The sequence below is a fragment of the Camelus ferus genome, chromosome 12, assembly GCF_009834535.1.
Source record: "Camelus ferus isolate YT-003-E chromosome 12, BCGSAC_Cfer_1.0, whole genome shotgun sequence".
Lineage (NCBI taxonomy): Eukaryota > Metazoa > Chordata > Mammalia > Artiodactyla > Camelidae > Camelus > Camelus ferus.
The window spans coordinates 4851332-4866376 of record NC_045707.1 but is presented as its reverse complement, the minus strand read 5'-3'; the positions used below and the strand labels follow the sequence as shown (position 1 = coordinate 4866376).

The window sequence follows — 15045 nt, the reverse complement described above, 5'->3', positions numbered from 1 at the left end:
GCTCCTTACACAGCCAGCAAGAGAGGGAGGTGGGGGGCCGGGAAGGAGACACAGGTGCCCACCTCCCCCCACATGTGCACACACCCCCACGTATACACACCCCACATGCACACAACCCCACGTGTGCACACACATATACATACAATACATGGTCTCTCATGGATACAGAGACCTGCACACTCACACACACACACACAGATGTATGGAAACCTACCCACAGAGACCCTGTGTGTCTACCCTGTCCACCCCTCTTCTAAACCATCTCTTCTCAAATGTCCTGTCACATGGCTACTCTCATGCCTGTCAGATCCAGAGACCTGAAGGGAGGTGTAGACCACAGGATCATGTACAAACACCATGTGTGACCCCAGCACATACACACACATCTCTAGAAAGGGGGCCGGGCCTGTGGGCTGCATGGCCAGAAGAGTGATAATGGCCATATGGTGGTTGCTTCCTGCAGGACAGAAATGGGAACACTTGAGTGGGGCACCCAGAGAGATGTGGCCCTGCCCTGTGCCCTCCCTGCTGAGGTTGCCCGAGCCAGATGCGGGCTTCCTCCATGACTCTCCAAGACCAAAGCAGAGCCTCTGATCACCTGTTCCTCTCCATCCTGCCCAGCCTGGCCATCACTCATACACATTACCAGAGCAGTCCTGTGTCCAGCTCACCCCCTCATTCTCCTCCCCACTGCCTGGCACGTCTAAAACACTCCCTTGCCTGGTTAATCCCCAAATCCTGCTGAGTCTCTGCACAGATATCACCTCATACCCCCAGCGTCCCCCACTCTGCCCCGCCCTGCACCCCGGGTGCTCCACATGCCAGTGCCTGTCTGTCTGAGCGCTGACGGCACTGTGGCCCTGGCACAGGACGGATGCTCCATAACACCTGCCCTGTGGGTCCACTTCACACCTATTTATTGAATGCCTTCTATGCACCTGGCATCGTTCTGGGCGCTGAGGGAACGAAGCCCACTGTGGCCAGTTTCCCAGCAGAGGGAGGTGGAGCCTGAGGGAGAGGAACACATGCCACTGGGGAAGGTGTCCTGGTTAGAACGGGCTCCAGTTTAGTCCCTGCTGTGTGACCTTGGACTGGTCATGGCCCTCTCTGGGCCTCACTCTCATTTGTTAAATGAGGTAAAGATGATTTTGAACTAGGTGATCTCTAAGGTGTCTTCTAGAATAAGGGAAGGATAGAGAGAAGCTGTCACCTAGGACGGCCTCTCTGGATGTCCTTTCCCTGCCCCCGAGCGAGTCTCCCAGGACAGTGGGAGGGGCAAAGGTGCTACAGCTGGACTGCTCCTCTCCCCACCCCCACAGCTTTGGTTCTCACTGCTCACCCCCTACCCCCACCTCTCAACCTGTCCCTCAGGACCCTCACAGCAGCTCTCAGGGACCCCTGGAGTTTCCCATCAGTCAAGGTTCACCAGTGGGGAGCTGACCTTGTACATGCGACCTTGAGACTCCAGCCCCCCAGGAGCCTCTCTGTACCTTGCCCAATGCAAGCCAGCCAGCCCCTCCAGGTCACCTTGCTCCACAAATGTCCCAGAGCATGGCGTCCACTGCCCCACCAGGCCTGCCTGGGCTGACCGACAGGCTCCGTGAACCCAGAGTCAGGCCAGCCTTCAGGGTACTCACAGCAGACGGCTGCAGAGAGGTAGACTGGGTGGGACGAGTGGCAGGGCACCCCCAAGGGCCCCACAGCTGGGTATGGGGGGAGTGGAGTCAGTGCTGACTGTGGAGGAGGAAGAGGGGCAAGGAGCCCTCCCATCTAAAGATGGGGAAACAGGCTCAGGCGGGGAGGAGAAGCAAGAGTTCAGATGGAGCCAGGGAAAGAGCTGGGCTTAGAACGGACATAGCTCTGCTCAGATCCCTCTGCCTTGCCCCAGAACTGCTGTGTGACTTTCTGCAAGCCACTTAACCTCTCTGAGCCTCAAGTGCATTGTTGAGAGGATTAAGTCAAGTGCCTGGCACACAGGAGGTGAGCAGATGCTCATAAAGTTCCTGTCCTTCCCCATCAGGGCTGAAGCCCATGCAAGCAGGGCCCCCCATCTCCTTCCCTGGATCCCATCCCATTCCTGACCCAGGGCAGTGGAAAGAGTCAGGAGACCTCTTGGGCAAGTAACCTTGTGTCTCCAAGTCTCGGTTTTTTCATCTCAGTTTTTCAGGAGAACAGCCCACCTCCCTCCCAGGGGGACTGTAAGGCTCAAAAACAATCACAGGGAGGAAAAGCTTTGAAAGCTGTGTGAGTTTGGGCAGATGTCAGGGTTTGTTATCCGATAACCTCTCTCAACACGAGGTGGGTAGACAGGTGGATGGGTGGGTGGATGGACGGATGGACAGGCAGATGGTCGGGGTGGGGGAGGGTGAATGGACCTATGGGGGTGGCCCTATGGTGGGGGTGATGAGGGGTTTGGGAGCTTGAGTTCTAAGTCAGTCAGCACAAGTGGAGGAGTCCGGGAGCCCCCCCCCAGTGAAATTCTGCACAATGTACTCCCTCAAACCAAGCAGCTTATTTTCACACACAGGCCACCTTGACAGCACCCCACTTCCCCCCCCCCCACCGCCAAGGAACCTTGTCCCCGAAAAGCCAGAACTTGCTGCAATCTGAGTCCTCTGGGGACCCAGAGGCATCAGGGCCACCTCCCAGCACCTTCAGATACTGGCCCATGAGCCTCTGGGAGCAGGACCTACATCTGTCCAGTCACTGAAGGATCTTGTGCCCAGCACTGGGCACTGGGCGGGCTGGGTCAGGGCAGGGGGCACCAACTCACTGGGCACACGGTTGATGGCTTTGAGGGGCCTCAGGACACGCACAGTACGGATGGCTGACAGGTTGATGTTCTGAAGGTCCAGGGAGTACTCGACCATCCTGCAAAGAGAGCGGAGGAGAATGAGGTGGGGAGCGGGAGGGTCAGCCGGAGCCATGGGCCAGGCCACCCACGTCCACACCGGCCTGGAAGGAGTGAGAAAAGTAGTCAGAATCCCAGTTAAGCCCCGTCAGCCCTGTGGCTCAGGGCTGTCTCCTTGGGCCTGTCTCCCTCTCTGTAAGCTGGGCGGGTGACATCTACCTCCCAGACTGCCCCGAGGATCCCAGCAGATGCAGCCAGGGAGCAAAGGAAAGGACAAGCAGAGACGCTGGGTCCCCACTGCACACCCAGCACTGTGCCAGGCGGCTCCTGCCCCAGCTTCCAGGGCAGCCTCTGAAGCAGGAAGGATTCGCCCCATTCCTCAGACGGGAGAACTGAGGGGCCAAGAGGCCCCAGGCTAACCCCAGATGGCGACTGGCCATCACAATCACAGCAGCAGCAGCGTCTGTGGGGCCCTCGCTGAGGGCAGAGGCCTGAGTGGAACTCCTAGTCCCTTCATGTCCCCAAGTCTGCAGGGGCCCCCCAGGCCAGGGCTAGATGCCTGGATTTATGATGAGATGAGGCTGTAAGAGAGGTGATGTCACGTGTCCCAGGTCACCCAGCAAATGGGTAGAGGCTCAAGCCAGGAGACAGCCCAGGTCTATCCGTGTCTCTTTGTCTCTGAGCTCCACCGTGGGCCCATGCGAGGCCAGGCATCACAGGCCACGTCTCTGGGATGTGGCAAGAATGCTGTGTTTTGCCTGCAGGAATAATCCACTCTTTCCTGGACAAACCCAGTCCAGCCAGCCCCCTGCAGGGTGCCCAGGCCCCCCCTCCAACCTCGTGGGCTCACGGAACTTCCCCCTTGCAGGACATTCTCCCACTGTCCCTCCGGCCGGGGACGCCCCTCCCTCATTTCTGTCCACTGAAACCTTGATCAGATTCTGTGCAGATGCCCTTGGAGTCCCGGAAGTTTCTCCATCCCTGAGTCTACGATGAACCAGGCTAGTCTAGGTGCTATGGGTCCAAGAATGACTCAGACCCGGCCCCCTACTCTCAGGAGTACGCACCCAGGCAGCGGATACACTCAAAGCAAAGACAACACTGGAGCCCTCATCGCTGCCCCAGTTCTCATCCTCAGGACCTCACCAAATAGGTCTGCCCCATTCCACAGTCAACAGCCCTACAATTCCTAGGAGACAGTTTGCCTCCTCCAGGAAGCCTTCTCAGATCTCCACAGAATGCAGATCTATGGGGTAGTCTCCAGGGTCCCCTCAGCTCCCCGCATGTCCACCAGATCCCTCCTGCTCAGTTGCTACCTGCCCCCCCATCCCCCACTGAAAGAGGTCCCAGAGGCCTGCAGCCCCAGCCTGACCCCGGGTGCCCCAATCACCAGACCTGGGCCCCCTACCCTGGCACTCCGGCACTGCTGCCAGCTCCACCTGTCACCATCATCAGCAGGAAATGAAGGCTTTTCCTACACACCATGGAAACCTGTCCAATTGTTGTGAAGCCACTACCCCCTCCCGCTGCTTGAAGAGTAATTGAGTGAAAGTTCCGTTTGCCTGAAATGCCTCCATCCATCCCCCAGCTTTCTGGGGCACAGGCTCCGGCTCTCGTGCTCGCTCACTCTCTCTCTCATACACACATGCAGATGCGCGCTCACACGCAACACGAACGCCTGCACGCCGCCATCGGTGCACACACACATACACACTCCCTGGACACTCTCATCCACACTCACTCCTAATTCAGATGAAGGCGTGTGACCAAAAAAGTGGCAGAGACCTTAGAACCAGAGACAGAGACCAGGGGGACCAGAGGAGGGGGAGGGAAGGGGTGGCGGTGCCAGGGGCAGCAGCCAGGCAGAGGGTGAGGGCTGAGGCGCGCCCAGGGGCAGTGGCTGCAGGCAGAGGGTGATCTGAGAAGGGGTGCCGAGGGAGTGGAGCTGTATGAGGATTCCGTGCGTGGGTGAGCCACACTGTCGTTTTCATATTTGGTAGAAAGAGCTCTCCAGGCAGCCAGGGAGATGAGTGTGATGGAGGCGCTGCGGGGGCGGCACACACGGGCACACAAACAGGCTCTCACACTGGCGCACGCGCACACACGCACACACCAGGCCTAGGAGAGCCACCCCACGGCAGGCCCAGCTCCAGCCAGCCCCTTCCGCCTGTGCCCCGCACCACCCCGCTCCCCGAAACACAGACCCTCTTCCTTCTGCCTGGTTCTCTCCATCCTGCCGACGGGCTCGGTTTGTGCTTTGCTGAATGTGCTGGAGGTGAGGGCTCCTAGCTCACGCCAGGCTGAACCCACCCAGGTACTATATTCCAGGAGCCCCGGGCACATCTGCTGAGCTCCAGCAGGTGCCAGCCCAGGATTTGTTCCATCCCCATGAAGTCTCACAATAGAAATAAATAGCTCTTTCACAGACGGATGTGGAGACAGAGGAAAGAAATGGTTTTTGAGGGCCTCTTGTGTGAGTTCTCATTATTTACTCAAGTTAACCTGTTTGAGCCCCACCTACATTACTTAGGTCCCACCTCCCCCCTCTCCATGCTCTCCTGGACCAGAGCAGACCCACGGCCACAAACCACACCAGCGCTTGCCTCTCTGGGAGCCCTTGGGACAATCCCGCCTGGTCCCTGACTCCCCTGCCCCACAGTCACATGGGCTCCATCCCCATATGCCCTCTTCAAGGAACCCACAGTCCACAGTCTGGGACTACTGGTTCTTAATTAAGGGAAGGGTACCCACCAGGGCCCCTGATCCAGGATAGGCTGTGGGGCAAGAACGGAAAATGCCTACAGATGCGCTGCATATTCAGGCTGCTTGGTGAGAAATCGGGTTCGCTTTCCTTATGTTTTTCTCTAAAATAACAGCAGGGCTGGCCCCTGAGTGAGACATGAGTTATGCCTGAAAGTCACCGAGGCCCACGATTACCTAGAGTGAGCAAGCTTTAGGGTCTGAACACTTATCAGACCCCATCTCATGAGGGAGACTAAGCAGTCACAACCTGGCAGAACTCTGGGTCTGCTGCAGTGGCCCAGTTCCCTCCCTTCACCTCTGACCTGACCCTTCACTGAAAAAATTCCCCTGAGAATCCATCAGTTGCAGCCCTCAGGGTCCCTGCTGAAAATCTTCCAAGAGAAATTTCTTGGAGAATTAGCGTCAAGAGTTAGGTCTGAGCTTCCTGGCAGTCAAGTCAAAAGGGGAAACGTGATGAGTCACTGAGTTCGAAGCAGCATGAAAGAACTTGGCCTTGTGGATTCTCCCAGGGAATTCATTTGCCAGAACATTTCTCCCAGGTCCCATGCACCTATGTTCTGCTGCACCTGCATCACCTGTCGAGGGAAGCAAGACCAGGTATAAATGCTTTCAGTGATAAAGAGCAACTAGTAGGTGCCTAGTGAAGAACCCAGTAGTGCTCATTCTTCCCTGATGGGAAGAGGATAGAAAGGTGAACACTGGACAAGGATGGAGAGAGATGGTCAGAGAAGCAGCAGGAGGTGGGAACTGTGGGGCTGTCTCTGCCCTGGAAAACGTGCTGTCTGACGGTGACTCTGCATCTGCAAGCCCAACGTGGGACAGTCGGCCGACAGCTCCACCACCCTGCCCTAGTCTAGTCTCTGTCCCTCTCCTGACAGCGGCAGTACCTGCTTCCTCCCCACCCAGCCCATCCTCAGTTAGTCAAAACCTCCTAAAACTCTAATCTAGCTGTGCCACTCCTGGACTTAAGCCCTCAGTGGCTCCCCATTGCCCTCAGAACAAAGTCCACACCCGTGACCACAGCCCTTCAGGCCCTCCAGTCTGGCCGCGGCCCCCTCCCCCACCCCCTGCTCTCACTCCCTGCAGCTCAGGCGCCGGGCTAGGCCCACCAAGCTCACCAAACATGTGATTCTCTGCCCCTTTCCTCTGTCCCGTGCCGTCTCCTCGCTCTCATCCTTCAAGATCCCCTCCTCCATGAAGCCCTGCTCACCCCGTCCCTGCACCGCAAGCTGAATTCACTGCTCTCTGCTCTGGCTCCTTCCACACTCTGCTCACACCACTAGTCTAGTTTGGGTTCCCCCAAAGCAGACTGAGCCAAGGCCTTGGGAGCAGCAGTTTATTTGGGAGGTGATCCCAGGAGGCACAGAGACGGAAGGGCAAAGAAAGGCCAATGAGGGGGGCTGCTCATGAGCAGGTTACCACTGTGGGCCATGGGGCGCCATCCCAGCAGGGATCCTGACAGACTGTGTGGATCAGAACTCGACCAGTGAGGGGGGCGGGGGGCTGCGGCTGAGCACCTCTCTCCTCCTCAGCACAGCCCCGCTCCAGCCCCACCGCACAGTCGGCAGGCATCGGGGAACCTGTGGAGCATGAATAACACCTGTGATGGAAGAAGCCGCCTACTAACCCCTTCCCCCACCCCACCCCTGGATGAGAGCTGAGGGAGCACCCCCCCCAAAAAGGAAGGTGAAGAGGGCGGCTCTGTAGGTGAATAACCACCCGGCTGACTTCCCTCAGGCCCCAAGTAAGACATCACTTGCGGGAGTGAGAAATTAATCCCTAATTACACAGTTACTTTATCGCGCAGCTTCAGTGCTAAAAGTCTAAAAAAAAAATCAACAAAACCCCCCACTACATCCTGCCAGCTCCCAAGCGCCTAATTAGGTAAGTAATTTTGCTTTAAAGCAAGCACTTTTGTCCTGACATCACCCCAGGAGAAGAGTGGCTGCACCTAGCTCCCGGGTGCGTGTCAGGTGTCTGTCTGGGGAGAGGGGCTTAGGCGTGGTGTGCGGAGGTGGGGGCCGTGGCAGGGGTGGGTCAGCATGGTGGACATCTGCTCTTCAGGGCACGTCCCACGGATTCCTGAGCTTCCCTCCCCTACTCCCAGTTCCCCAGCTTCCTAGAGAGGCCCAGAGACCCAGGCCTGGCCACCCAGGGAGCACCACCCCCGGCCACCATGACTGGTTCAGGACGGGCACACGTGACCCCAGGTGGGCCATAAGGGGCAGCCAGCTCTTGAGCTGGGACTGCAGGGGAGAGGCTCTCCCTGGCTAAGCCACCACCAGGAAACCCGAAGGCGCTAATGGCCATCTTGCCTCCATGGTGGCCTGAGAATTTTGCCAACACAAAGGAAGGCTGAGGCCAGAACCGGGGAGAGGCAGGATCCTGACCATATGGTTCGAGCACTCCCTCCAGCTGCACCCGAACTGCAGATCTGCCCTCCATTCTTCCCAGTCCCGTGAGCTGGTGCAGTCCCTTTGGAGCTTGGGTGTCATTCGCATTGGGTTTCTATCACTGGCAACTCAGAGTCCTGCTGACTCAGAAGGGTTTTGGAGCACTTGCCACATGCCACGCACTTTACACAGCTTCCCATGGTGGGATAAGGGCGCCCACCGCAGATGAGGAAGCTGGAGCCAGAAAGAGCCCAGGTCGCAGGGCAGCGGGCCGCGTAGCAAGGGGATCCCGGCGCCCTGCATGGCCTACCCACCCCCCACCTCATCTCATCAGGCCAGGCCACCTTCTGGCTCAGGAGCACCCCCTCAGCTGGCCCGGTGCCCGGGAGGCACCACACACTTGGCAGCACGTGGAGTAGGGCCAGCATCCGTGGCAGCAGTGTTGCCCAATGGTTAGAGCATGGAGCCTGGGTTCCAATCCCAGCTCTGCTGCTAGTGCACCGTGTGACCTTGGGTGTGTCACTGAATCGACCTCACAGGGGTATGGAAAGAATGAAATGTGTTCACATATGGATTCAGTGCTTAGAGCTGGGCCTGGCACAAGTAAGAGCCAAATAGGTGTCAGTTACTATTACATCACAGCCTCATTCGCTGCCTCAGTTCACACTGGCCCACGAATCACATGATGCCTGCTTAAACCCCTCTTTGGACCCATCTCCTGATGGGGAAAGATCAAGCAGGAAGGGCCTCTGGAAGCTCTCTGACCACCATTTGCCCTGCAGTCCAGGGACACCAAACATCTCCACTTCCCAGAGTGCACCGCTATGTCCAGCCTACCTGTCTTTGCGTCTGCCAGCCCCTCTACCTGGACTGCCCTTCCTGGCTTTCCGGAGCCCACCCTCAGGCAGAATTGAGCTCTCCTGCCTTGTATCCCACTGGGCCTCTAGTACAGCACCTCTGGCTCTGAGGGGTGCTGCCACGCCCCTGTTCCACGGGGGCTAGCTCAGAGTCTTAGCCGGGTCCCCAGCACCCAACCCAGGGCCTGGCTTGGAGGCGGCTCCCTGCCAGCCTGTCAAACAAATAACTTGAGGGGACAAGATCAGGAAAAAAAAAGCTTGGAGCTGACAGAAGCAACATAAAATGACTGAGATTTAACATCTTTCCAGGAAACACCCCTCCCAGGAGACGATTTCTGTGTTGCTGATAAAAATAGGGTGTTTCCTCAATCTTTACAAGGGACCCACGGGGGCTTTCTTAAAATGTAATTTAAGATGTAGCTAATGGAAAGGAAGCTGAGATGCTGGAAATGGCAGCTCATCTGTCAGGAGGCAGCTCTGCGATGACTCAGGCTTGTGTTGGTTCATAACCAGACACCAGCTGAGGATACTATCCCAGCACGCAGCACACAGTAGGTGTTCAGTGGAGGGAGGGCGGAAGGAACTAACAGCAAGAGAGAATTAGGGAGTAATAACATTAGCCCTTGACTCTGGCCAGTGTTTTATGATTTACGGGTCATTTTTACCCACACATCCTCATGCAAATCCACTGAGACCAGAAGAACAGGAGTTCTTAAACCCACATGACAAAGAAACTGATGCTCTGAACCCAACTCAGGCCAAATTCAGAGTAAAGGGGAAATCTGGGGACCTCAGCAGCAGAAGACCCTGGACCTTCTCTTGACAAGGCTCCACTCAGGTGACAATACTCCAGTGACTTTATCTCTGGGAAGAGTTGCCAGATAAACAGGATGCCCAGTTAAGTCTGAACGTGAGGCAAACAACAATATACAACTTTTTAGTATATACCCCAAATGTGCCTCATGATAGGCCTCCCATGACATTCGGCTCCCTTACTCCAGAGTAGTCCTGCCCACGGCAGGTGGGCACAGCTGATGGAAACCGGACTGAGATTCTTTTGGCTCTACCACAGCTTGAGGGGAAAGTCCCTCTTCCAGGACTCACCGTACATCCTTCTAAGAGTTGATGAGGCTGCCCAAGTCCTCCAGGGCAGATCAACTGGAATATTTTGGCCTCTGAAAAGGTACAACCCCTCATGCTGTGAGTCGGCATGCGTTCTCGGCACCGTCGTACTTGAGCACATCCCAGATCTGGCCCATGCAGGCTGTGTGACCTGAAGCACGCCACTAATCTCTCTGAGCCTCCACTTCCTCATCAGCAAAGTGGGGGTAACAACCCCAAGTTCTCGCGACTGTGACAGTCCAGCCCAGTAAGGAAACTTTAGTTCTGGTAACCCACCTAAGCAGAGTTGTTTGTGCCCACCTGGAGCTCCCTTCTCTGCTTGCACAGTAACAGTCCTGGGATTTTCCAAGTGCATCCTCCTCTCCCTCAGGCCCTGTGGTATGAGAGGTGCCAACACCTTGACCTAGGTCTAGCCAATCAGAGCACTGCCTCATGCCGGTGACAGTGATTGGTTCATGGATGAGCACATGACCCACGCCAGCCAATCCAAGCCAAGGAGGTTCCATTATGCACTCACTGGAGTGGCTGAGAAAGTAAAGGTCTTTCTGTTGAACCCCAGGGAGTAGGCTGCACATTAGGGGCTGCCAGCAGCTACCCTCCAACCAAGAGGAGAGCTGCCAGGGATGGAGGTAGCACAGAGGAATGAGAAGAGCTGTGGAACAGGAGGACACAATGCCTGGTGACATTTTTCAGGAATCTGGACTGAATGGATCCTAAAGCCAGAGACGCCTCAGCTTTCAGTAAAAGAGATGAAAAATTTCCTTAAACCAGGTTCGGCAGGTTCCTGTCTGTATAATTGAGAAAATCCTGACTGACTTATGATTGACTGGTGTCTGGCTTATCAACCTGTAGCCTGAGAATCTCTGGTGACTTATCCCTACCCCGCCCACCATGGCATCTAGCATCCTGTTTCCATGGAAACGGACTGGAGCTGATGATCATCTCTCTCTCTCTCTCCCACTGTACTCCATATGTAAATCAAAAATCATCCACACCAGGATTCCCCGTGGAAACTTCCCAGGTCCACACTCATCCAAGGGCCAGTTCAGCTTAAAGAAAATGGCCCCAGATTCCCCCAGCTCTGTGGTGACTGTGCACAAAGATACAAAACATGTCATGGAAAGGGGAAGGTATAGCTCAGTGGCAGAGTGCATGCCTAGCATGCATGAGGTCCTGGGTTCAATTCCCAGTGCCCCTATATATAAATAAATAAATAAACCTAATTAGTCCCCCCATTAAAAAAAAATGTCATGGGGCCTCCCCTCCATGCTGGCCCAGGGCCAGGCTCCAAGGACTCCAGGACGATGGCTCAGCCTCAGCCCTGCCCTCAGAGCATCCAGGCCTTGGAGCAAACAGACCTGTAGACCCCAGGATAAATCGGTGGAAAGTCAGTGACAGAGCCAGGAGGGTGCCCTGGGCCTGCTGACACGCAGAGTGCTTCCCTGACCCAGAGGTCACGCATACAGAGCCATGCAGGAGGGGGGCCAACTGAAGAAGAGGCTTCTGGAAACAAGCCAGTGGTGACCCTCTGACACCCGTAACCACAGCGGGTCTGCTGGTGGGTGCGGGCCTCTGCAGAGCTTGCACCAGTTGGTAACTGACTTTAGATTTTTCAGCAGATCATGCACACCCCCAGTCAGCCCAGACAGAAGGCTCCAACTGGGACTTGGAGACATGGCAGAGTCACAGCTTTGGCCAAGAGACAAAGAAACTCAGGAAAGGGCAGACTCTGAGTTGCCCATTTAATATGCATTCTCTCTTCTTCCAGTTTTGCCTGGCCCCAGAGAACAATTCTTGGTTGATTTATCCAAATTCAATGATGTTTTCTATTTCCCTAGCTTCCCTTACAGCTAAGCATGGCCATGAGACCCAGTTCTGGCCAAGTGTGCTGGGACAGGGGAAGGATCTAGAAGAGAAAAATGTCGCTTCCCAGACCCAAGTAGAAGCGCAGCTGGCATAGCCCTGTCTCCCTCCACCCTTCCTGCCTTCAGTGCAGAAAAAACGCCCACAACTTCAACACCACCTTGTGACCATGAAAGAAAGACCTGGAAAATCACAAGCATGTCAGCCCCCACATCACAGAGCCATCACTGGTAACCACCAATCTCAGAACTTCGTGTTATGTCAGGAAAAACACCCCAGGATTTGCTTCAGCCACTGTTGGTCACATGTTCTGTTACTTGCAGCCAAACACATCCCTGACAAATACACCCAGCAAGTTACACAGAACCAGGATTCAACCCCAGCCCATGGAGCCCAGCTCCTTGGGTTCAGCTCCTGGCTCTGCCCCTTACCAGTCTGTGACCTCAGGCAGGTGACTCCCTGTCCCTGTGCCTCATCTGTGAAACGGAACTGACTGCAGTTCCTCCCTCACAGAGCTAGTCTGAAGATTAAGCCAGATAATGCCCAGCATCGGGCCCACACGGAGTACTCAGCAAACAGTAGATGCTCTTATTTTTATCACCTGGATAATGCCTAAGAGGATTCAATCCCCTTTGCTTTTTAAAGTCCCACTGATGGGGCACTTTGGACAATAGGAACTCTCAGCAAGCAACCACAGAGGGGACAGGCCTGCCTAATCTTTTTAGAAAGCTCTAGTCCAGGGATGACGAACAATTCTTATTGATGTTCTGTCTCCCAAGAGCCTGTAAGAGTCAAGTTGGAGAAGCTGTTCCCCAGGCACACTTGGGAGAAGCTGTTTCCAGGGTGTAATAGATCCCGGCCCGGCCTCTCCCTCCCACTCCGAGGTCAAGGTGCGGAGTTACCGACGCTACTGCTATTTGTGTTAATATTATTAATGATGACAGAAATGCTTACAAGGAATCCCCACTGTTCTGGTGACATAGTACATCTTCTTGTCATGAGAATTAATTCAGATTCTGGACACAGATCAGAGATGGAGTCCTCCCCATGCCTCTTCCGCGACCTGCGGTTTCCAGATTGGGAATCGTGATCCACACTTGAAGCGTTCTTGACCAGGGGCTCTGGGAGGGTCAGATGAACTAGATCCCCTTGCATCAGGACCACCGGAGCTTTTTTATAAAATGCAGGTTCCCAGGCCCTCCATACCTGCTGGATCTGGGTCCCTTGGGTGAGGCCCAGGAATCTATATTTTAACATGGGCCCCAGCAATCTTGTTGCTCCTTGAATCTGGAGGAGCACTGAGAAGGGATATAAGGTCGCACATATGCTTGAGGCTGGGGGAGGTTGCCCGTTCCCCATCTGCTCACACGCGTCCCTGGGCGGCTCCACTTCCCACACCGAGGCCCCCTCCTGGATGTCATCCCAGTCGGAAGCTTTCAGCAGCTTTCAGACTCAAGGCCACTCCTGTTCCCTGCACTCATCCAAGGTGGGGGCCCCCACCGGCCATGCCCTTGGCAAGGGCTCTAGCTCAGCCTCATTCTGGAAAGATCCCTAGAGCCCTGGTTCACCCCAGACACCCGTCATCAGGAATTCTTAGGGGTGATTTTAGCAGAGGTGCCCAGACCCCTCCCCACAGCTGTCAGTGGCCATTTCATGTTTTTGGTTAGAGGAGGAAGTAGTTATTACCAGCGTGATGCACCAAGGGAAAGATATAGATAAAGAAAATCTCGAGTTCAACAAGAATGCCATTGAATATTTCATGACCTCCTAGTGGACAAAGGCAGAGAAGTGTAACTTAAATAAGACAGTGAGGTAAATTCAACAATTATCCAATGATTACGGGGGCTTTGTCTCACACAAGAAGAGTCTCTAGTGAGGTGCCACAGGGCTCGCTGTCCTGGCTGATTGAGGACAGGAAGAAATGTAATGAATGACCGAATCAAGGCTCCAAGAGATCAGTATAAGATGAAATTAATAATAAATTTAAAGGTAGATATTTAGGTTTTGGGTATTTTTAAATCAACTGTGTTTAGTTCCAGGGTGGGAGAGGCCTGGCTTGGAGAGTGAACGAGACCTAGGGATGACAGGCAGAGCAGCCACTCTGCAGGTCACTACAACCCCATGCTGCCCTGAGGTGAGGGCTGCCCCTTCTCTCCCCTGTAAGTCATCACCGGGAGGTTGGGGTCCTGCTCCCCAGCTGGGGACCACGACAGCCTCAAGTCAGTCCAGCAGGTGAGGCCACCTCACCAGTCCTTTGACAAACTGTGAGAGATGCTGGGGACATTTTATGTGGAGAAAGGGTGACTCAGGGAGTAGAGGAGCCGCTTTCCAATTTGAGAAGGACTGTCACAAGTCTGTCGGGGGCATCTCTGTCCACAGGCTGCAGGCCCCCCTGTGCAACCAGGCCCCTGCCCTCTTCCCTGGCTTTACCCCTTAGCGCCCACCCACCCCCAGGGTCCCTGGGCTCCCACAGCCCCTCTGCTCTCCCTTCTCTTCCTCCAACAGCATCCCCAGGCCCTCTGCATGCTGTCCCCTCTCCCCTGAGACACCCTCCCCACCCCCTGCCTGGTCAGCTCTTACCCCGGGGCCTCTCTTCCTCAGGAAGCCGCATACTAACCTCTCCCGCCATCTAAGCCAGGTCCCCATTCCACACCCTCATGGCCCCTTATACTTCTTTGCAACAGCATTGATCCCAATTTAGAATTTGTTTAGAATTTCATTATCTGTTTTCTAAATCGTGAGCTCCATGAAATCATGAGAGCATCTGTCTTGTTCACCTCGAGTCCCCACTGCGCAGTACCTGGCATGTAGTAGGTGCTCAGTAAATACTGATTTTGTGAATAAATCAGTGACCGCATGGTCCCATCAGGTGGGAGCTACAGGAAGACAAATTTCGGCTCAGCGAAAGAACTGTCTAGCACAGCAGGTTGTCCCAGTTTGTGATAGGCTGTCTTGTGACCTGGCCCAGGTGGTGGACTGGATGTTGAAACAAAGGCTCTGACCTCTGAGGAACTTTCCAATGTGGAGGTTCTGTCTCCTCCATCACTAGAAGAGGGAGCCAGTAATTCAGGGAAGAGGAGGAGCAGGAAGGAAGAAAACATTCTCGGGATGGCAGGCCTGTTACTCGGGAAACAGGACATTTATAGCTGCGAGCCTGGGTGGGGCTGGGGGGGCTGCGCTCTGATGCTGGGGGTTG

The 15045-nt window shown here is 55.2% G+C and overlaps 1 protein-coding gene across 1 annotated transcript in view; it reads right to left on the bottom strand.

Moving 5' to 3' along the window:
- The window catches only part of CACNA1I (calcium voltage-gated channel subunit alpha1 I), a 107183-nt gene that overhangs the window by 58956 nt on the left and 33182 nt on the right, over positions 1-15045 (bottom strand). Inside the window, 1 exon segment of the mRNA XM_032492291.1 lies at positions 2774-2871. Coding sequence (XP_032348182.1) covers positions 2774-2871 — 98 coding nt within the window.